At 34.7% G+C, this 24072-nt stretch overlaps 1 protein-coding gene across 2 annotated transcripts in view; it reads right to left on the bottom strand.

The window, feature by feature from the left end:
• Positions 1–20683, bottom strand: part of LOC124365762 (G kinase-anchoring protein 1-like) — a 30148-nt gene extending 9465 nt beyond the window's left edge. Inside the window, exons 1-5 of one of the 2 annotated variants that reach the window (XM_046821765.1) lie at positions 20148–20683; positions 16380–16484; positions 13821–14027; positions 5659–5814; positions 1811–1976 (exon numbers count right to left, since the gene is read on the bottom strand). In XM_046821765.1, coding sequence (XP_046677721.1) covers positions 1811–1976; positions 5659–5814; positions 13821–14027; positions 16380–16484; positions 20148–20333 — 820 coding nt within the window. In that variant the 5' untranslated portion in view covers positions 20334–20683. The remainder of the gene's footprint in view (positions 1–1810; positions 1977–5658; positions 5815–13820; positions 14028–16379; positions 16485–20147) is intronic. The other variant, XM_046821766.1, reaches the window with a different exon arrangement.
• Between the last annotated feature and the right edge of the window lie 3389 nt (positions 20684–24072).

Genomic DNA, 24072 nt, shown 5'->3' with positions numbered 1-24072 from the left:
GCTTAACTTTTGATCCAATGTTAAACTGGCACCAACATGTAATTACAGTTAAAAGTAAACTCGGTTCAAGTATATTTGCAATAAAACGTTTATGTGGTGAATTAGAACAGGCTTCTCTCATACAAGCATATTATGGCCTCTTCCATTGCCATTTAAGCTATGGATTAATCACTTGAGGGTCATCTTCCCATGCAAAAGAAGTTTTTTTTATTATACAAAAGAGAGCTATCAGAATCATGGCAGCAGTAGACAAGTTTCATAGTCTTAGAGAAAATTTCCCACATCTTACATTTTTTACCTTATTTTCTTTGTTTCTTCAGCAGGCTTTGCTTTGCCTTAGAACTAATTTGGACCAAGTAAGTAATAGAAAAGATATCCATAGCTACAACACGAGATCTTGTATTAGCATTTATCTGCCTCAGGTTAGACTGGTTAACCCATTGCGGATCGTGAAAACGGCGCGCGCGCGCGGGCCTTAGAGTACGAATTAATCCGTATTGCAACGCAGCACCCGCAGTGTTTGCACGCCTACCTGCCTGCTTAGCGCGCTCGCTAATTATACATGTTTTGTTTGTTTATGTTGTTATTTATGTTATATAAACATTATACAGATCATATTAGACAAGTATATTATACTAGAAGTATATTCATAAATATCCTCGGAAGCACTACTTTGAGCGTTTTTATTGATATTGAAATGATGTTGAAATAGAGTTTCCACATCCGGTGGTGTCCCAGGAACAATGTCTGAAATAGTCTGAACATCTGAATCATGGTCACTAGCCCGCTCGTCACTGTCAACATTAGTATCCGCGTAATTATGAAAACGTGGACAAATACGCGTGATAGAACCGTCTCCATCCTCAATAACACTATCGATATCACTTTCATCACTTCCACTTTCTAATAATAGTCTATCTAATTCAGATGATCGTAAATTGTCACCCATTTTATTTACGTACACGCACACGAGGCAAAGGAAAATAGAACGCCACGACTGTACGCCTCAGACAAACAATTTGTCGCAAATAATAACGTTATTGACCGATAACGAGGGGAGTATTTGTGGACGAGTATCAGAGATAAGATAGGAAGCCAGTCCAGGAAAACTGACTATAAATATCTCCGAGGCTTATAACAGCGATAAGCGTTCAAAACAAATGAGTCATCCGTACCACGTCATCCGCGTGAGGGTCACGTCATTGTGCTTTTGGTCCACGCCTCGCTCCGCGTCACCCTCACGTCGTTGATCCGCAATGGGTTAAGACTAAATTTCAAACGTTGAACAGGATTCATTGCTGCAAAGGGATTGCAACAAGATGATTCAGATGGACAAACCCCTGGATGGAGTCAGGAATGTACAGACAGAAGTGGGTGGAAACAGTTCAGGTTCAGAATTTGGTCTTCATCCACAACAGTTGCACGACTCTCTTTTCAGAACAATTCTCACAAGTGAATCCTCACATTAGCATATCTTAATCAGCACCACATCCACCTCAAATTATGGAGAAGGTTTGAGGAGATATAACCAACTCCTATGCTAACTGGAAAACCATCAGGTTTGGACAGAATCTTCTCACGATTCTGGCCCTAAAACTCAATCAGGATTTCATATTATTTTCCCTTAGAAAAATTATGATCCCTGATGTTCAGAAGCCCTGATTCCCAATATTTAAGTCTTAAAATACGCAAAATTTACTGTAAAAATTAACTTCATCCAATCTCTAAAGAATCTACTCACCACACCAAAGTCCTACTTACACTAAACTAAAACAAATAGTAAATGATTAATTGTAACCACTCCACTTACTTTCTGCTTGTAACAGGATATGGCATAGTTTCTTGCTTCTAGTCTTGACTTCGTTCACCTCTCCTTGCAATCTATAATTCTCTTCTTTTAACCTTGTGATTTCCTCATAACACTTCTCCAGTCTGTCTTGGTACTGGGCAACCGAGATCAGCTCATCTATGTGTGGCTGTAGCAAACAAATCTGAGTCAGTAGAGGTAAAGAAATCATTGCAAAGTAAAAATGCTAATAACTGCAGTCACACTGTGCTGTTTCAACCGTTCGCACATCACTAACGAATCCATTAACCCATTGGCCTACAACTACGAGTTATCTCGTAGTTGTGTAATACGTTAATAAAATCCAATATATATTATTAATACAAACAAAAACATAAAAATTAATGTTTGTCTGTTAATCTACATTACTTTATCTATTAAAAAAAGGTTTTGTAAATGAAATAAATTACGTCATTGATGAGAACAATAAAGTATAAACAATGCAACAGCCGAGGTCAGCTGAGAGCAGTGGACAGCTGTGTTGCCGTCTACGTCGCAATTCAGTAGCTCTAGTTGCCAGTTCACGCTAACAAGGTTATATTATTGTTTACGTTCGTTTTATTTTGAGTTTCAAAATGAGTCAAAAACGTATATTGAGATTAATAATGTTTTATATATAGGGCATGTAAATAAGAGTGGTAAATTTTAGTATACTAAACAATGTGTAGGCTGAATATTATAAAAATCACAAACATTTTTATTTCATGTTTAAAAAATATTTGATATAGCAAAATTAAAATTTGTGCCTTATTTTTGCATAAAAGTATGTTTAATTTATAAAATAAATTAGTCTTTAAAGGGCATAAATAATTTTCAATGTAGAAAAAAAAATTTGCTTTAAAATTTTATGTTTCAAAATATATAATTGTAAAATTGTTTATTAAAAATAAAACAAGTTTTTTCTTAAATAATTTGTAAGGTGTCTATATAAAAGTCAGTGTAAATCTGAACAATTTAGTGAAAGTTTTATGTAAATATGTTAATATTTACTATTTGTACGGTTATTTATCCAAAACACTAAAATCTGTGTAATATTTGTTGGCCTAACAGGACCCAGCACCGACAGATATGGGAGGAATGGCAATGGGTTAACTTCCGTATAACACCAAGACAAGTACAAAATTTTGTTTCTTTAAGTTCAAAGCTAATTTTTATTATAACTAAATTATAAAAGGTAAAAGCAAAAAAAAGTATAAAACAGGTCATTTTACTTAAAATTAGCGTATTTATTGATAAAAATAAAATAGAACTATATACAAAACTGTTTATTTCAAATAAATTTCAATTTCATTGTAAAATATATTTAAACAGAAAAAAGTTTAATTACATTAAACCATAAAACTAGATAAATATTTCAAACTAATTCAACACTACCACACGATGAAGAATAATAACGAGATACGTAGTAGACTCGCACTTGTGACAACCAAGAATGCAGTAATACACACAACGGATATGTTTGTTTATGGCTCTGTAAGAGATGCAGAACTGACGAGCAGGTGGTCGTTAGACAAAGGGCGCTCCCCTACCCCTGCCACAGAGTGAAGGTTGTTTATAAATACTTCCTTGGCAACCGTGTTAAGCATGGAGCGTGCACCAAGCATTTTGAAGGCCTTTTGTGAACTAAAAACCTCCAAGAGACAATATCAAATATAACTGTATTTGTTGTTTTGGTCAAAGCCTACCATTCTAATATATCCGCCAACAGCGTGGGAAGGGTTAATTGATTATTCATAAATTAGTATGGATGACCCATCTGTTCTCATACTCCTTTCAATATCAGTAATAAACTTCTACATTATTTCTAAATAATATGTCGTTTTCTTATATTTAATACCATAACAATTTTAAAAACATTATCCCAATACTTGTGATCAACTTTGAAACAACTGCTAATAACAAAACTCACCAGTAGAAAATTCTACATTTAATAGATTTATAAAATTACTAGTCTCAACCTAGAACAAAATATACTCTTTAATCCTTTGCGTGCGATAGATCGTCGCCGACTAACTGTGCGAAAAGTGCCAGGTGAAGATCCGTCGTCGCCGTCTGTTATCGTAATTTTTAACGCTTTATTTTTCATGAATTCTTTTCACAACCAATATTGTTTTATTTGTTAACTATCCTGCAATAGATAAATAATAGTTCACATAGTACTTTATATTAGTGAAGATAAAAAAAAACACAGAATAATAGAAGCAACAACAGCTGGCGGTGATCAACCGGGGCATTGTTGGCGCGTAAACAACTCGCTACGTACAGGTATAACAGTCTGTTCGGTCACATGGTTGTGTTTACATGGTTTTGAGGGTTAGGATCTCTAAAATGCTTTGTTAAATTGATATCTGTGTAAGTTTTAGTAGTTATTGTGACTGTTTTTTCATGTGTTATTAATAATAGACATTCAGAAATGGATTGTGATCACTTAACCGTAAGTGAAGTTCACAGACAACTACTGAGTGATTTGTCGGGTAGTGATAACGATTCAAACTTTTCATTGTCCGATATTTTTGATGACACTGATGAAGACCCTACTTACACACCAGAACAAGACACCCAACCGAGATTTGTGAGTCGTAATTCCCCGACCATAGGCTCTCAATGTGACAGTGATACTTTAGTTCTTTTAGTTATTTTACTAATTAATTATCGTGATGATTTTTTTCTAAGTAACAGTATCCAAATAACATAATTATTCAAATAATTTTCTTATAGAAATTTTAATGCAATATACCAGTTGAATAAAGTTAAATTTTTTACCTATCTTAATAATTATAATATATATGTATATATATGTGCGTGCGTGTGCGTGTGCGTGTGTGTGTGTGTGTGTGTGTGTGTGTTGTACATATTTTTTTGGAAAATATGAAGACCATATATTAGATATTGGACTTTACAACCAAAGGATAAATGTAAGTAATGCATTAATTATTTTTGTTTTAGTGTTGTGTTACCAGTACTGAAAAATGATTTTTTTATTATGTACATAATTTCAAACATTGTTATGTAACTATAGTAATTATATAAAAAAGTTAACCATTTTTTTCACATTAACAATGTTATAAAGAATATTTAAAAAATTCTTCCCATACTAAAATTGTTTCTTATTAATTTGTCAAAAAAATAAAAACTAAAAAATAAAAATTGCTTTATACATTTTTTGGTTTTGACATGCCAAAACTAATATTATTTTCTGCTGTTTCGTTTGTTTTGTAACATTTTATTGTAATACAATTTATTACAAACATTTTGATACCTGTTTCATAAAAATAGTATGAAAAATAAAAAAATATATTCTTTTTCCTGAAGCCCGGTAATACTTCTTATTATTCCCTGGCATTTTTCGCATATGACTTGCAATATAGTTGCTAGTGCATTTCTTTTGTACTAAATTTTTTGCCTTGTGGCATTCAAAGGGTTAAAATACACATGTAACTATATTCTAGCGACTGTGATTTTTTTCATCATAGATGGCTGTATGGCATCAGATGTGCTAAAGAAATTAGATATGTGACTTGTTATAATATTTCTAGCAACTTTGATAATTTTGCCATGGACGCACTATTAGATATGTGACGGAAACTTGTTATAATATTTCTAGCAACTTTGATAATTTTGCCATGGACGCACTATTAGATATATGACGGAAACTTGTTATAATATTTCTAGCAACTGTGACAATTTTGCCATAGATGACAATGAAAATTGAAAAGTAACATTGGCTTTTAAATGTAAAATCTTTCAAATATATTTTTTTAGTTTGAATATTAAAAAGGGATGACCAACGAGTGATGTAAAGAGTAACTCACCTCTCGTGCTTTTCTTTTTTCTTCAGCCTGTTCTGATTGGAAGGCTTTTTTAGCTTCAGTCTTAATTCTTTCAAAGAATTCAGGGTCAGGTTCTTGTTTCCCATTGACCATTGCAGCAGCATCACCGGAACCACCACCATTCTCTATTGTTTCAATCTATAACAATAAAAATTCTTCAATGCTGCAAGGCATACAACATTCTTCACAATGTAGCAGCTTAGACTATATATATATATATATATATCCAATTTAGCTTAAGGGTGGTGACATTAAGGGCGTGAAGACTAATATACTGGTGCTAATAGAGATGTGATGAGATTTGGCAATTGAATCTGCCCAGATTCACTGTGTCACTAATTAATTGCCGACTGATTGGCAGTATGCAAACTACTGCCCGCTAAAACACGTTTTTGTCACATTCTGTGTTTAAAAAACTACAGATTCGATATTTTAATTAACAAATTGTTGTAGTTTTGTAAATAGTATTGTGCTTGCAGTTAGTATTTTCTAAGTTCTTGAAATATATTTAAGTATTTTCTATATTTATGTACGTACATCACCGCCAGTCCGCTGCTTCTGTTCTGGAAACCATTTATAAAAAGTAAGCCAAATTTACAAATTTACAAAAATTTACAAAAAGTAAGCCAAAAATACCAAGTTTTTTTTAAATTAAGTTCAACAGTTTAAGGAAAATAGCTATATTTTAAGAACTAAAAGTCATAACCTCTAGAATATATTATGCAATGTAGTTTTACAAGTATATATTTGTATTACTTATAAGTAATATCGTAAATATGTAATTTTAACACTTTAGAGGATTTTATACAAATCCACAAAATATGACATAAACCAATCAGCAATCGTCTGGTTTAGTGCCAAGCACTTGATGTCTGCATAGATGCATCGAACGCTTGTTTATACATGAAAATAGATGTAAAGTGAACAACATCAAATACTATTATTACTATTCTTTAAGAATATGTCAATAAAGAAACTTGTCTATTGTCTATTGCCTATTGTCTATTAACTACAATAAAATACCTACCAAAAGTTTACTTTGATCAAATAATACTATGGAATTTAACTCCCAACACAATAGCCTCCCTCCCCCTAGCTACCAATCCTCTAGAACCAATGTGCTGTAAGACTCAAGAGTACGATTTTCCGAACGCTAAATTTCAGAATACTACAGAATTCATAACTGTACAGGAATAAAGTAAAAGCATTCACTTTGCAATATGTCTGTATGAGTTATATGAAATTAGTTGAAACGTCGCCGTCGTTCGTTTCCGGCGTTCACAACCGATTAAATCTATAACTTATTAAAAAGTGGCCGGTACAAGGATGTTAATGTTTTGTAAGACTGAGACTGGTTAATGTGATGACCGGTTAAGAGAGAGGCTACAAACTTTTAATTCAGGGGAAGTTTGTCTTCAGGTAATTAGTGAAATACCATATTATTTTATATTTACCAATAGCATGATTTCATGTCTATATTATCAATTTCTTGTACCTAAAAATCTATATGCTTTACAATTGCATTCTTTTTATATTTTCAAACTTCTCCATAAAATTTCTAAACAATATTCTAACCAGTGACTCTTATTTCTCATGAAATATTAACCATTTAGTATGTTCTGTATTAATTTCTTTGTAAAAAAAAGGGCAGTGAATATGAAATTTTTATGTGCAATATTAAACAGATTCATTGCTCTCAAAAACAATATTTTGCTTTCTACAAGACAATATTTTCTGTGTTGTCCTCAAAATTTACAAGTCGTTCAGAAAGTAAGTTGCTTTCATAAATAAAAAAATTACGTGATCTTTTACACCTTGTTAATTATATACATAACTAGCAGTTGCCCGCGGCTTCACACACAATTTCCTGTTGAAAAACAGTACACTATATTCACATATTCTTTCTCTATCACATTCTAAACATTCCTGATATAATTGATAGTCATTCCTTAGTGAGCCTCTTGGGCACATTATGAAGGTATATACCATATTTCCTGCCTCTATCTTTCGTGGTTTTTGCTAGGTGTTGATAAGTTATTCAGTACAATTAATTTATATGGATGAATCTTTATAAACTAATTAGGTTATAAAGAATCAAATTCGGTCTGTTAAAATTAATTTTCTGTCTAAGATATTTCCAATATTATTGTGGAGTTTGCCTTATGCTTCAATCAAGAAAATGTATCAACAAAAACCAATTTCGATCATAAAGTGTCTTCTTTCGGCTCTTTTCATTTACCTTCGATCTAACTAAATTCGATTACCTTATGTGCAAAAATTCAATGTACAATAGTACAATGAGGTGGTTTTTATAACAGTGTTTAATAGTATTTTCATTGCATTAGATAGTTTATTGATCATTGGTGCAATCTAAATTTAAAATTAGGCAATAACGTTTTCTATGCAATCTGCATTACACTACTGATCAAGCACTTTACAATAATAATTTTCTAAATTTTAAATGTAAACAAATATTTCTGCCTCTTTGATGAACTTCAGCTGATAGTATTAACAGCTGTCAAGTATCAGTTCACTTTGTATTACGTGTCATAGCGCAGTCTGCCGGATCGAAGGCAAAACATTTCAAAATCAACAACGATTTATAAATAAAACATTAATTAAGTAGACAATTTAAATTGGACAGAGTTGTAAATCTAAACCATTCTTGCATCCCCTTCAACACACACACAAAATTTTGTCAAAATCGGTCCAGTCATTTCGGAGGAGGTCAGTGACATACACATGCACACAAGAAATATATATACATACAGAATGGTAAAAAAGTCCCGGAACGGTTTAATATATTTTTTACCAATATAGATAAAGTAATGAGACTTGGTATATCAATAATAGCCATAAATGTCTAGTTTTTTAAGGTATTAAAAACTTTTTTATCCCTTATGGGGGACGGCCCACGAGGAGTCAGACAAAATTCTTAAATAGCAGCATAGGTCGAGTTTTATATCAAATTAAAGGTCTTAGTTAGTAGAACACATTGCCGCAAACCGGACCTCAAAAGGTTCACTCTAACTGAAATGGCGGCGTTTTAAAGTTTATTCGTCATTTATCTGTGATGCGATGAATTAGTTCTTCTGTGTTGGCAACATTCATTGCAACAATGGGATTTCCGGGATAGTGTATTGGTCTTGAAAACTCATTAGTGTTTACATCCTTTCTATTCAGTGAATGTTGTTTTTGACATTCCTGTTGAAAGTCCAACTGCAGAGTCATTAACTGTGTATCTTATCATTCTGAGGGTAGAATGCGTTTAGACAGGAAACTTAATTTTCCTCATGAATTGTTACAAAGTAGATCTTAAGTTAAGATTTGTAAAGTGTAGATTGGGTTTAATTTAATTGTTAACAGTGACTAGTTGTGAATCTTGTGATAGGGATGTCTCTGACTGAGACTGAGAGAATAAACCTGCTTATGATGAGGGGGGTATGGTGACCGTGTACGATCATATGATGAAGTTGTGCATTTATTTAATGACACATTTCCGGACCGGCCACCAATATCAAAGTCTACCGTCTGTAGAACAGTCCAACGATTTCTAGATACCGGCAATGTTAAAGACCGTCCAAGAAGTGGTAGACCTTATATCTGCTACTGACGAAAATACATCCATAGAAGTATTACAAAGTTTCATCGAAGAGCCAAACACATCAACAAGAACTGCAGCAACTAATCACGGAATAAGCCATGTTTCAGTGTTAAACGTTTTAAAACAAAACCACTATTATCCGTATAAGGTCAGATTGGTCCAGGAGCTTTCGGAAGACGATTTTGACAGAAGAGTGGAATTTTTGTGAGACAATGATGAATAGATATGTACAAGATCGAAATTTCTTAGCAAAAGTTGTATTTTCAGACGAAGCTACCTTTACACTTCATGGCGATGTAAGTAGGCATAACTGTCGTTATTGGAGCGACGACAATCCTCACTGGATGAGGGAAAGCCATACCCAGAAACCTGAAAAAGTTAACGTGTGGGCTGGGATTGTTGGCAATCATATTGTTGGACCTTTCATAATCAATGGAAATTTGAATGGGGTGACATATGAATTGATGTTGAGAGAAACCATTATACGGCTTTACGTGCTGTGTTGGGTCAAAGTTATAACACAGTATGGTTTCAACAGGATGGTGCACCACCTCATTATGCTTTACAAGTACGAGCGCTGCTTGACAGAGAGTTTCGCAATCGTTTGATAGGACGTAGGGGAGCAATAGAGTGGCCACCTAGATCACCTGATCTAAAATCCTCTTGATTTCTTTTTATGGGGTTATTTAAAACAAAGGGTTTTTTTTTAACTAAGCCTGCCAACACAGAAGAACTAATTCACCGCATAACAGAGGAAACTCATCAAATACCTCCTGAGATGATTCAAAAAGTTATTGAAGGCTTCTACCACAGATTGAGCTATTGCCAAGAGAAACTTGGACAACATTTTGAACACTTTCTATAACTATAAGTACTAAATTTTCAATTCTAATTATTAAATTAATGTTATCTTAATGTAAGAGAATGACTTATTTGGATAAATGACGAATAACTTTAAAACGCCGCCATTTCAGTTAGAGTGAACCTTTTGAGGGTCCGGTTTGCGGCAATGTGTTCTACTAACTAAGACCTTTAATTTGATATAAAACTCGACCTATGCTGCTATTTAAGAATTTTGTCTAACTCCTCGTGGGCCGTCCCCCCATAAGGGATAAAAAAGTTTTAATACCTTAAAAAACTAGACATTTATGGCTATTATTGATATACCAAGTCTCATTACTTTATCTATATTGGTAAAAAATATATTAAACCGTTCCGGGACTTTTTTACCATTCTGTATATATAAAAATAACAACTCACTTCTTTCCAAACATAGTTATCAACTGTATTTAAGCACTTATCTTATCAAGGTAATACTTTAAAATACTTATAAAATACGATTTTGCAGCCTATGTACATAACGGATGATGGCGATGCGCTGTGATCCCACTCAATTTATTGTCTGACATTGATGTAAGAAGCCCATGTTTCATCACCGATGACTGTATGGTTAAGGTATACACCTTCCTGATGGTACCTGATAAGAAAGTTTAGAGCTGGACCTATCCTCTGTTTTGAGCTCATTAGTCAAGATTTTGGATACCCATCGGCTCTAAATTTAAGATGTTCAGTCACAATTTCACACACTTAAGTTTTTGATACCCATGGAAAATACTTTCAAAGATCTGAAATTGAGAACCTTTGATTTTCCCTAACCTTATAATTGATTTGTTTGACAAGACCATCGGTCACTTCGCTTATCATCGTGAACGAACATCAGTTCATTCCTCACAAAATAATTGGTACCAATTTTAACTGCAGTGTAGCTCATAATGTCTTCCCCATACACAGAAAACAATCCATTACAAACGTTCATAATTCCAGTTTCTTTACCAAAAGATATATAATGACTCTATGTACGTCACAGTCAGTGCCAGAGTTGACTGCGGCAGTCATTTTGAACACTTGTTAAAAACGACCTTCACACACTGCCAGATACGCAATGAACACACAGCGCCACTTAGATAGTGCCACAACCCCTACTCGTTTGGCAATAAGTTGTCTCTGCAGTAGTTTCGTAACAACCCTTGTGTAACTAAGAATGGTTTGATATAAGATTAACACTCCGACTGATAATAAGAATCTCCCAGAATGATACACTGATTTTTGTTTAAGTTTAAACCCAGTAGGGATCACTTCTGGCTGGTTTATAGCTTCCAGTTGAAGCCACCACTGGGCACAGCAAAAACCGATGTGTCACTTCAATGTGGGCAACCTTATGGATGTCCAGGAGAGGCACATCACTAACCGCAAATGTCGAGATTCTGGGGTTCATGGGCAATTTGATAGGTCTAGTCTACTGTGGGAGATGACTGTTGGAGTTGGTGGGGTTTGTTCCCTAACCTCAGAGGTTCTTGTTAGCCTCAACAAGGGTGTGCCGACCCTTGCCTACTTTGACTGGAGGGGCTGGTTCAGAGCTGGCCTACCCTTCTTCCGGGGTGACATGACTTTGAGATGTAGTGCCCTAATTCTTCCTCATGGATCTCAATAGGAGGCGGCCCCTACTCCCTAACCTTACCCATCCTGAATATCCTGTCACTCCAGAAGCAGCGCAAAGGTTCTTACAGGACTAAGTGCAACTTATAAACTTCTTGTCCTAAGAGAACAAAAAAAAAGATACTGTAAATGTACAAAATATACACAATTTTGTAGTGAACAAAAGGATTATAACATATATAAACTTATTTACAACAAGAAAAAGTTTGTTGATAAAAACGTAAAGTATGTACTACTTTTTTTGGCAGTACACAACCATATTGGTGTTTGATAAATTCTTTGAGCAAGAGGAATATCAGATAATGATAAATTGTTTTCACTGTCACTATAAATTTTCACAACAAACTCACATTCCACCGGTTTATAATCATCCAGACTACCTGACAACAAATCTGACAAAGAAATATCATCATGCACTTCATTTGCCGATATGTCACTTTCATTAACAGAACTAATATTTTTATCATCCAATAGTTCACATATATAACATGGGAACGAGGATCACCCATATCACAACATAACAATAAAATATTATAAACAATTAGCCTACATAATAACCTTTCAACAGTATCAATAAAGATAGTCAAGACTGAGCAGCGCGTCACCAACTGCATAATCCGTCAGCTGTATGTCATACAGCATTTGGATCGATATCAGCTTTTAATGAGTAATATTATGAATATAAACTGTATGCCATCGGTCATCAGTTAGAGGGTTAAAATAAAACTGACAATGCAAAAATTTATTTTGAACAAGCGATGAAAGTGTAACGAGTCTGGGTTGGCATGAGTACTGGGCAGATTATTTCCTAGTTTAACCCTTTCCGGGCCAGGCGGCAATATATTGCCGCCATAGATCGCATCTGAAAAGTGCCAGGCGGCAAAATATTGCCGTCGGTGACATACGCTAAAAGCACCAGGCAGGAATATATAGTCTCCTTGATATTCGTCGTTTTCTTAAATAAATACGATGTCAAATGATTAAAGTTTTATGCTTTTTTATTCCCTGGTATATTTGTAGGTAATTAATATGAATATCATTTTTATTTTGGAGGTCTATGCATTTTTATTTCGTAATTTTTACGTGACATTATCAGCTGACTCGATCTATTGTTGTTAATTCTTTATGCTATAGTGTAATTAATTGTACTATTGTATGCTGGATTCTTCTTCATTATTTTATTTTGTGGTTGTAAATATTAGTAGTTTTAGTTGTTACGTGCTCAGCTATTGTGTTTAGTAGTTACAATGACTGACAATTTGCGATCTCACGGGAGTGAAATTGTAAGTAGCATATTTGTAAATAGAAAAAGTGTAAATAAATTTCAAATAAAATTGTGTAAATATTTCTTGGTAAATAATGTTTTTATTTGTATTGAAACTGTTTATGGATCCTACAATCATCTGTCTACCGGTACATCCATAATGTGAATATTTCTTTAAGTTTCTTGCAATGTAAGAGTAAGTTGCTTTTACGCTTATAAAATGTTGCGAAGTACAATTATTCGTATTTATACAAAATGTGTCATAAATCTATTTATGAGAGAAATAACACAAAATTTTGTATGGTTGTTCCTTTCTAAATGTACAATATAATAAAATAGCTTCCTACAGTAAAATTATTTTTCCTTTTTTAGTTATTTGCAAAAAATAAAATAAAAAATAAAAGTTTTTTATGTAATCTATTAAAACATTATTTTTTTAAATTTTAAATTACTTAAAACTACATCTATATATTTTTTTGTTGATAGTATATATCTATACGAGTAATTTGTTGCAACTTTTAGGTCATTCTCTAATTTGTATGAAAAATTATAAATTTTAATCTAAGAGACTGCAAAATCGCCAATTGTAGCCTGGCACTTTTGACTAATCACAAGTGGATATGGGATGTGAAAAAATTTTGCAACATCTCATATTATTGGTCCTGGCCCTGAAAGGGTTAAGATAAATTTTTATCAGGTCAAAGATACTGAAACTACAACGACATGTAGTAATCAAAATGTGTCAGGACTACAACCCTTAAATGTGACTAGTATAAATACCTGATTTTCCATATCACTTAATTGGTTAAATTGACTGAGCGACATGGGCTGAGCTTTGTTCGACTTTTTGTTTTTCTTGGTGTTTCCTTTCTTTTCTTCTTCAGAGGATTTTTTAATCTGGTCATAGTAATCTTGTTTTTCTTCATAGTCCAACTTCGAGAGAAGCATGGCTTGTTGCAAGTCGTCTTCGTAGTGTCCATCCACAAACTGAGCAAAAACAAGTCCACTTTTAGTTTTAACCTTTACTACACAACCAATTACTTAAGCTTGGTACTGGTTTACCTGTTCAACTTAAAAAAGTTAAACTCTTCACATTAATATAACTCCTATGAAATTCTTTTATGTGCCGTTATAAAAAAAAGTCATCAGTGACGCTTCCAATCCTCTTTTGTGGAATGTGCGACAATCTTTAATGTAAACATTTTTATAAGACAAGAAAAAGGAATCAATACAATAAACTTTGAACAGTATTGCAGAGAAATTGTGAGAACAAGTTTTCGAACACTGGATAAGCTATCAAATACACAGTGTCATCATAAAGTCACTCAATATATTATTTATTACCTTGAGGTTTTTAACAGGAAATTACAGTACCCAAGCTAAAAACTCTGCTACATTCATACAAACCTTTATTGCATATGAACTGCAACATATGAACAACAAATGATTCTTTAACTTTTTTTCCCCCCTTGGGGCGGCCTACTGCCATGCACTTAAGTCTCAAGAGCTTTTTGCGCACCCCGGAAACACACCATGAGGCCCACCAGTCTACAACTTCAGCAGTTCAACAAACCGCCGAAAACAACCTATCAAGTCCTCCTGGGAAAATTCACCACCCCTGTCCAAACTACCAAAGATGGCATACCGCTCTCTTGCTATTGCAGGGCAATCAAAGAGCAGGTGCTCAGCAGTCTCCTCCTGCTCATTACACCTTCCACAGAGCGGATCCTCCTGAAGGATGCCGACTCTGTGAAGATGCTTCCTCAGGTGACCATGCCCCGTAATGAGACCAATGACCTTAGAAGACATTGATCTGTTTAATGAGAGAAGGTCCGAAGCCACCTTGGAGGAAGGTGACTGTAATACCATTCTACTCACTCTCAAACCCGGATGCAACCTCCACCTTCTCTCATGCTCCGTGCGAATCCATTTTGAGACAACCCTAGAGGATTCACACCTTGGAACACCGCAGAACGGTTGAGGGCCCGTCATAATTGTCGCTGAGCCCTGGTTGGCCAGAGCATCAGCTCTTTCGTTTCCAAGAATCCCCTCATGACCAGGAACCCAACAAACGGTTACATTGTTGATTCTGGCAAGGGAGGAAACGGCCTGATAGCAATCCCAAACCAGTTTGGATTTGATCACGCAAGAATCCAGCGCCATCAGCGCTGCCTGACTGTCCGTGAAAATATTAATCGTCTTGCTTCTATATCGCAGACGAAGATTCTCACGAGCACATTCCACTCCATGCTCATTACATTGTTTATGAGCAATTTCTAGTCAAAAATGCACATGTTAGGTTTTTACTAAATAAAAAAGTCATTTTTTTATACTGTAATATTGATTTTAGTACTGTCATAAAGGTTGGAAACATGCCTCACTAAATAACGTAAAATAATTTACCGCAACACATTTTAAAGGTTTTACTAAGGTGATCGATTAAATAATATTTTACATTGTTATGTATCTATTTGTGAAGTAATTATTTCATTCTTAATGTTAAGACTTTAATAATACAAAGTGACATGCTTTTAGAACTATGTGTACATGTAACGTAACAACTTAAAACCTCCCATGTTCAAACAATACTAAGCTCATAATGACTATTAACCACGTTCAGGAATGAAAATAAGTACGGGAAAATAAAAATAAAAAGCAAAACAGGACAATGTTCTACAGTATGTTAAGAAATAAGTCAAAAAGTTCCACGACAAACATCTAAAGTGTAACATTTGTCAAGGAATAAATATACTGCACAATTACTCATAACTACACATAATGTAGGCATGTTAGAAAGGGTTGATTAAATGTGAAAGTTGAGTTTAGCGCTCCAATTTACCTTCCTTTCAGTCAGTGTCAATTTTAAATCTGATGAGAAAATGAGAATAGCTATTTGCCTAGATTACACTATTTATGGTAGTAAAGAGTTCATTTTAAGTTTCTTTGTCAACAACATTTTATTATCTCTTCACATGAACATGACTCCAAATTCCAGCAGTCAAGTCTGTGGCAGTGTCAAGATTCCAGATGCTGCATTAAGAAAAATATAACTGGAGCTTAATTAACTCAACATTCACACTCATAACTGGTCAATTCAGACTATTTACATGAGAGACGACATTTGGCTAGCAAGTGAACTGAGCCCTCTTATACAGGAGATGATTAACCTCTGCTTATACTTAAGATTCTCCATCAACTCCTCATAATGTAAGCATGGCTCACTCTTGAGAAAAGAAGAGTGGCCGAAGCAGTTTCTTACAACCTACTAGCGAAGTTTCATTTTCACAAATCAAATTCTTTCATGAAACCACATTGACTGAATACTTTTCATCACCATACCTCTGCATCTTTGAGTTTCCACTGTTCCCATTGTTCCTGTGACGTTGGCTTCTTCTTGCTTCCATCGTTTTTCGGTTTGGCAGGCTTCTGTTTAGCAGATGCTGGCTGGAAAAGGGAAACAGGTTTGTGATATTACTGCACATTTTTAGTGGAAAATTGTTAGTGTTGAAAATATGTTGTGATCGCACTTGGATTTTCATATGGTTTACAGAATTGTTGTGGTGAGCAGAAACATTGCTACCTGTACAGTTTCAGCAATTTTTAAAATGTATAAATAAATATCAATTAATATAGTTATTATCTTCGATAACAAAAGCAACTAAAAATATGTCATCCAAATATGAACAAATTAAAAAACAAAACTGGTACACTGAATTAAACTCTTTGAAATTCAAACAAGCAGACATAGATTGAGTATTGTTTAAACCCTTTTGAAATACAAAATATCTCCTTAAAACAATTACTCAATTTTTAGAGTAACTGAGTGCGGATCCTGTAATTTTATGGAACGCCAAAACTCCCAAAGAATGTGGATTACAGAATTAATGTTTTTAATTTTAGCATATTACACAATCACTAATGAAACATCAAAATCATGTCTTTTATAATTTTACATTTATTTTAAAAGGCCTATTGTGCACTCCAGAAGTATACTATGAGCCCAACCAGTCTACGGTTTTAGCACCGAAAACAACCATCAGGTCCTCCTGGGGAAATTCCCCAATGTTATCCAGACTGCCAAAGATAGCGTAGCGCTCCCTTGGTTTTGCAGGAAAGTCGAAGAGCAAGTGTTCAGCAGTTTTCTCCTGCTCATCACATATTCTGCAGAGAATCCTCCCGGATCCCAGAAAATGCATCCTCTTTGAAAATGCTTCTTTAGGTGACCATGTCCCATAATTAGACCCACAACCCGAGAAGACACCGATCTACTTAAGGAAAGAAAATTTTTCAAAAGAAACTCATTCTCAGACACGAATGCAGCCTCGACCTTCTCTCATGTTCAGTGTGAACCCACTTTGAGACAGCCCCAAAGGATTCACATTTAGAAATACCATAGAATAGTTGAGGCTCCATCATGTTGGACACTGAGCCCAAGTTGGCCAGGGTATCAGCTCTTTCATTCCCAGAAACTCCCTCATGACCAGGAACCCAAAAAACAGTCACATTGTTGATTCTACCAAGGGAGCTTGTGACTTCCATTGTTTGTTTATTTTCGTCCATCAAGATGTCCACTCAAGTTGACATTGTCATGGATTCACTAAACAATTTCTAATTTTAATAAACTTAAACTGTTTTGTGTGTAAATATTAATATACAAAATCACTTTCTTGATTAAACTTTTTAACAATTTAAGAAACACATCATGACAAATTTAAGTTTTAAATACCTATAAAATTTTTAATTATCATCCAAAAATTGGTATAATATAGGCAAATTAATCTTAACTGAAAAGATTTTTTTATCTATGGTAAATAAAAAAGTACACTGACTAACTATTCCTGATTAATTAGGACGATTTGTTTTTTGTGCTCATGTATTAAATGCAATAACATTATTAAATTATAAAAGTAATAAAAATATAATATATCAAACTGTCATAGCATTAATCTTTTAACCGCCACACTCAAAATATATCGTTCATCTCTAGTTTTGTGAGCATCCACCACGCCAGAGATATGCCGTGCAACTGTAGTTTTGTCAACAAACACCACGCCCGAGTAGCCTACAATCATTGTCATATTATCAGCTGTTTAATTTTTGTTGTATTTATCAACTGTTATTTTGTGTTACTTGGTGATTTATTTGCTAGAAATGTCTAGAAGATGGCTGTCCAGTTGGTGGTGCAATCTTATGGACATTTCTCAAACTGCTTGGACGCCACTGCTTTGTATTGTACACGAGTTCAGTAATGGTTACACTGATATTTTACAAGGTGATTTCCGATGTTTATTCGTAGATAGTTGTGTGATAGTGGCAATTTACGAATTGACATTAATTAAGGAGTTTGTAAACATTATTAATTGTTTAATCTACTTATTAAACTTTAAATAACAAGTTATGTCAAGAAATCCTAAAAATGGGGAAAATACTCGGCACTGCCGGGTCTTAGTATGCAACTAAACCTGGTGCTCGGGTGTCACTGCGAATCCAGGAACACAGCACGGTTAAAAATGCCTTTTTCTTGTGAGGTCTTTGGTACTTTGGGATTATACCGACCACACCAGTATGAAGAACACAAAAATATAAATTTATAAAAACAAACATGATAGAACGTAAAAAAAACTGTTTAATTACAAAATTACAAGCATTTCCAGGTATTGTGATCGGTATTGTTGTTGCTGTTATCTTATCTTTCTCGATAATCCTGATTAGGGCAGGGCGCGGCATCACATGATTTGCACGGTACATAATTGCCTTTCCATTACAATTCAATTTATATTTCTGATCAGCCCCTCTAGAATTTGATATTTAACTAATAGGTACTATCTCGAGGGATGTTTTTCTTTCGTCGACATCAGCGCGGGGCACCGAAGGTGCTGCCAAAGCCCGCACTGATGGCCGGAGGCACTCGCATTTTGGGTGGCGGAATGAGATCAAGAATAAAAACAAGTTTTGTGTGTTTTTTCAATAAAGAGTTTAGTTTTAGTTTGGTAATGTTTGTTTTTGTTGAATTTTTGTGTTTGGAGAAATGTAGAGGTAAAACACGGAAGTACAACAAAGCGACGCACCAGCTGAACGGGCGGCGAGACTCTGCAATCACGTTATCTACTAGACCGCTCGACTTTGACCTCTGTCTGAGGGTGGGGAGGGGTTTGCGATAAGACAATTCCTGTTTTATATTGACGAAATATTGTTCTACGCTAATCTAGTAATCAGTAGAAGCAAAATGTCAAATAACGATCCATGTCTGGGTGTGGTCGGTATAATCCCAAAGTACCAGATCTTTTACCTTTACACTGGTAAGATTTCAATGCAAATCAGTGTTAGTTTGAGATTTGTACGTCGTAATGGTCCATCACCCTATCGGACGGCATTTGACGTTTTGAGTGGTAACATCACGTGGGCCTGTCCATTATTTTGGTCAGGCCAACTGCACTCTTTTGTAACTCCTAATGTAGAGCAAAAAAGTTTCCCTCTTAGTGCATAAAGTTTACATTATCCAATTTCCACCGAGTTGTGTTGATTGTTGGAGTAATTGGGATAAAATATTATTCAAAAGTATTAAATCTACTTAAGTGTATTTATTAAGTATAAATCTTATTCGCATATAGGCTAAAATTTTGCTCAGAATCACACTAATTCTTCATAGAAATGTACTTATAGGTAGGTCATTGTAAAGATAACAACTATGAGCATATTTTCAAATCACTTTATGTGTGATAGGCTAGGACTTGCAAAATAAAACATTGAATACCACATTGATCGATGAACTTATAAAATAATGACTAATCCTAAATTGTTTAAGCTATCAAGATAAATTGTATTTTTTTTGGGAGTAGGGAATCTTCAACTTTGATAGGGTGAAAGATCTACCTCTTCAAAACCTCCACTTAAGGGCATGTGGAGTTTGTTACAGTATAAAAATCACAGATTCACTAAACCTAACCTCATAGTTTCCGCCAAATAAGCTAGGACTGCTGTAGAGCATTCGGCTAAACAAAGTAATCTGCAATACAAATTGTGTCAAGTAAATATGCTTCTCTATAGAAATTTCATCGAACACTAGCATTTCTGAAAGGTAACTTAATAATTACAGTTTCAATATACCTGTTCAGTTTTTTTCTTAGTGCCAGTATTTTTCTTCTTTACTTCTGGTTTCTTACTACTGATAGTCTGGGCTTTGGGCTGCTCTTCCTTCTTTTTATTTAGATTTTTAGCTTTTATCCTTTTTGATGTGTCTCCATCATCATCAATAGGCAACACAGCAAATCTCGAGGCCAAAGGCGTTACCATGATTATACCTCAATTGAAGAATGCTCAAAAACTACAAATTTATACAGACTTCCAAATATTTGAAATTCGTTGATACTATTACTTGCTTACAATAATTGACAAATCTGTCATAAAAATCTAGGTTCCAATTCAAATTGTTATCTGTAGCCTAAGTATTTTTTTCTGGATCTATTTCTTATCCCGTAACTAAATTATTCAATAAGACAATATAATTACACCGCACTCACTGCATTAGGAACTTAAAATATTTTGACTTGCAATAATAAGTAAATATAACACACTCATGCAAATTCCAGACAGACAAGTCTACACTCAAGTCTTGGCAAATGATGCGCGATTGCAAGAGAGTACAACCGAAACGTATAGATTGTCAAAACCATTCGAACTCATATCGAAAGGGCAATTTGCATTCGAAATGTTGAAACGAATGCACACTTTATTTTATTTCTGTCCAACGGCAAAACCAATACATACACAAACAATAAATAACAAATGATAAACTACAAATTAATACGTAACAATGGATAACACTCTGTAACAATTCAATAATAATATACAGTAAAGTTTATATAAATGTTTCCGTAGGAGCATATTGGGAGACAGCCAGTACACTTCTTTAAATTATTGATGGACTTTCATTGAAGAAATAAATTCAGTGGCGTAGTAAAGGGGGGCGGGCCGCACCGGGTGTCACCTTTTTTGGAGTGACACCCACCCAGTCTCTCAACTTTAAGAACAATGTACAAACAAACAAAAATAAATCGCTAGCACAAAAATTTCTTTTTCGGAGATTCCTCCACGAGCACTTGCTCAGCTCCATGTATAATTCGGGGATTTTCCGCAAAAGAGCCTGACGCTGTAGTGGGGATTCCCCGTCCCATACTCACGACTTTTGACGTTACAGTTGCACTCATTTGTTTCGTGGAGTGTGTTGCGTTTGGTTAGTGTGAATAGTTTGACGTGTATTATTCTATAGTGATGGATAATAAAAAGAAAAAAATAGTATATCCATGCCCTTTATTATATAAAATGTATTGCTTTTTACGTTCGAAAGGATGACACCACCAACTTCCGCACCGGGTGTACACCGGGGGTGTACGATAAGTGGAGAGGTAGCTACGCTACTGAATAAATAGTATGGCAGAAACTGTTCCAGAGGCTCATTATTCTCAAAAGTGGACCATGAAAGTCATAACTACGTAGGTAGTGACGCCTGCCGAATATATCAAGTGGTCGAATCATGATGGAGTACGGAAATCCACGTTGGAGGGGAGCATTGGAAGCACAAGTTCTTCAATTTGGCAAGAAATAAAAAAATCGGCGATTTCATGCCTAACTTGCAGATCCAATAGGAGAAGCTCGGTCTGAAGTACATTAAGTGACACTTCCCTAAAATGCAGTCCCTGGCGCAATCCCATCAGTCTTAAGAACTTCCTTTATATAGTTTCAAGTATATTAATTAGACCAAGTTTGTAGGGGGACCAAACAGGACTAGCATACTCCAGTAATTGACGTACAAAGTATGAAAAGAGTTTTTTTAACAGCAGGGTACATCACGCCTCGAGTTGACCTTGTGATGAATCACATCATCCTGTGTACACGGCTGCATAAATTAAGAACAGACTCATTGAAGGAGAGATCGGGACAAAAGGTAACACCTAAATCCTTGTAGTTGAGACCCTATCTAGTTTTGACCACCCAAAGTATACTGAAAAAGCGTCGATCGTGTTGTTTTTTCAAAAAATGTTATGTTGTTTGTATTGCATCAATCCATATCTTTACACGGTTTAAAAGCAAAATCTACGTCTTAACAGGTTATTTATAGATTAAAGAGCGTTATAAATACTAGTAGCTCAGGAATTAATAATGGGATATTTTTACGTAAACGATAACATAATTATTATTAAAATAATAACATTCAGTATTTTACAAGATATTTTAAAATTATTTAAAACGTGGTACCAACACCAGTAGTTATAAAAATGTTCAGTTATACTGCGAATATGAAACTGATAGTTTCAAAACTAAACCTTCTATTATTCAGAAGTAGCTGTTTCCCACAGCTTCGCACGCTTTTCGTAAGCGTTACCCGTGTATGTGCACTTCTGGCTCAAGTAAATTATATTTCCAACGCCGATATAGAGTTTGCTTTGTTGCCACGATCAAGAAAATCTGTATAATATGTTTATAGCCATTGTACACGTACATGTGTTTTATTATAAAGTGGTCTAACACTCAAGCTTCAAGTTCAACCAGAACTTTATCTTCAAGACAAAAATACATCATAACTTAGCGCCTTCAAATAATGTTTGGCTATTAAATATTCGTAACTGTCTCGTAATTGCAGTTTATAATGTGCAGGCGCTTTTAAAACTATTATCTTTGGCAACGACACCTGGAGGCGAGTTAAATCAATAGACATAGCGTAGAAACCTTCTTCGTGGAAAAATACATACACATACAAATTTTCGTAATGATCGGTCAAATAGTTTACGATTCCATAAAGGACAAACACATAAACATTCATTTTTATATACAAGGTGTTTGAAAAGTCTGGGTACGGCTTAATATTTTACAAACCATAGCAGATAACATCTATAAACTTTGCACAGTGTCATATGGCTATGTAAACTATTTTTCCTTGCTATTACCATGACATGCCAACCATGGGGGGACGGCGCACAGAGGAAAACCTGGAAATCTTAAATTAAAGCATGGGTCGAGTGATACCATTTACCACTTAGTAGAGTCGAATGTCGCAAACCGCATCTCAAAAGGTTTATCCAATCAGAAATGGCGGGTTGTTTTAGGTACAAATTGTGAAGTACATTATGCGCTGCCATTTCTGACTGGATCGACGTATTCTGATGCGGTAGGCGGCGTTTCACTCTACTAACCAATAGTTTCACTGATTAGTATTTATAAAATATAACAAAAAAATGTAATTCAAAAATTAAGTGTTAAGTTAACTATTTCACCAACAAAGAACAATGGTAGAACTTAAAGTACTGATATTATTCACTTTAACATTTTTAAGTCCTCCTCCGTAGACTAATGGATATAGTCTCGACTCTCTAACTGAGAGATCACGGGTTCAAATCCCGGGGAGGTCCAATCAGGCATAGACACGATTAGAGTACTTTGCAAATAAACATCAGTGTAATAATAAACCAGTGTACATCGAAGCCAGCATAGCTTAAAGCTGAGGCTTAAAAGAGAAGAAATAAAAACATTTTTAAATGTTTAAACTAATTTTTTAAGAGGAACTTGGATGTTTAATATTGTAAAAGTTTCCATTCATGGATTCTGTCACTTTCTAATGTTAGACAAAATGACATGGGTTTTTCCCTCCTTATCATTTCAGGTTGTTATCAACAATAGACAAAGTCCTACATCTATTAATTCCTGTTACGGGAAATCACGTTGTCAGTTCTCAGTTCTTTCAGATTTTTTGTGAGTGCGCGTACAGTGTTAGTTGTTTCTAGTTTAAAATTGTTGAATTTCAAGTTAATACCGAAAGAGAAATGGAATTATCAGACATTGACAGAATTAATCAACTCATTATGAGGGGCTATGGTGACCTCAAGCGCTCTTACCAAACCGTAGCAGATTTATTTCATGAAAGATTTCCGAACAGACCACCTATTTCAAAAAAATGGTGTTGTCACCACCGTCCGCCGTTTCGAAGAAAATGCAACTGTAAAAGATCTTCATCGCAGTGGCAGACCTAAAACAGCGA

This window comes from Homalodisca vitripennis, chromosome 7, assembly GCF_021130785.1.
Source record: "Homalodisca vitripennis isolate AUS2020 chromosome 7, UT_GWSS_2.1, whole genome shotgun sequence".
Taxonomy (NCBI): Eukaryota; Metazoa; Arthropoda; class Insecta; order Hemiptera; family Cicadellidae; genus Homalodisca; species Homalodisca vitripennis.
Note: the sequence above shows the minus strand (reverse complement) of the source record. Positions and strands in the feature narration are given on the sequence as shown.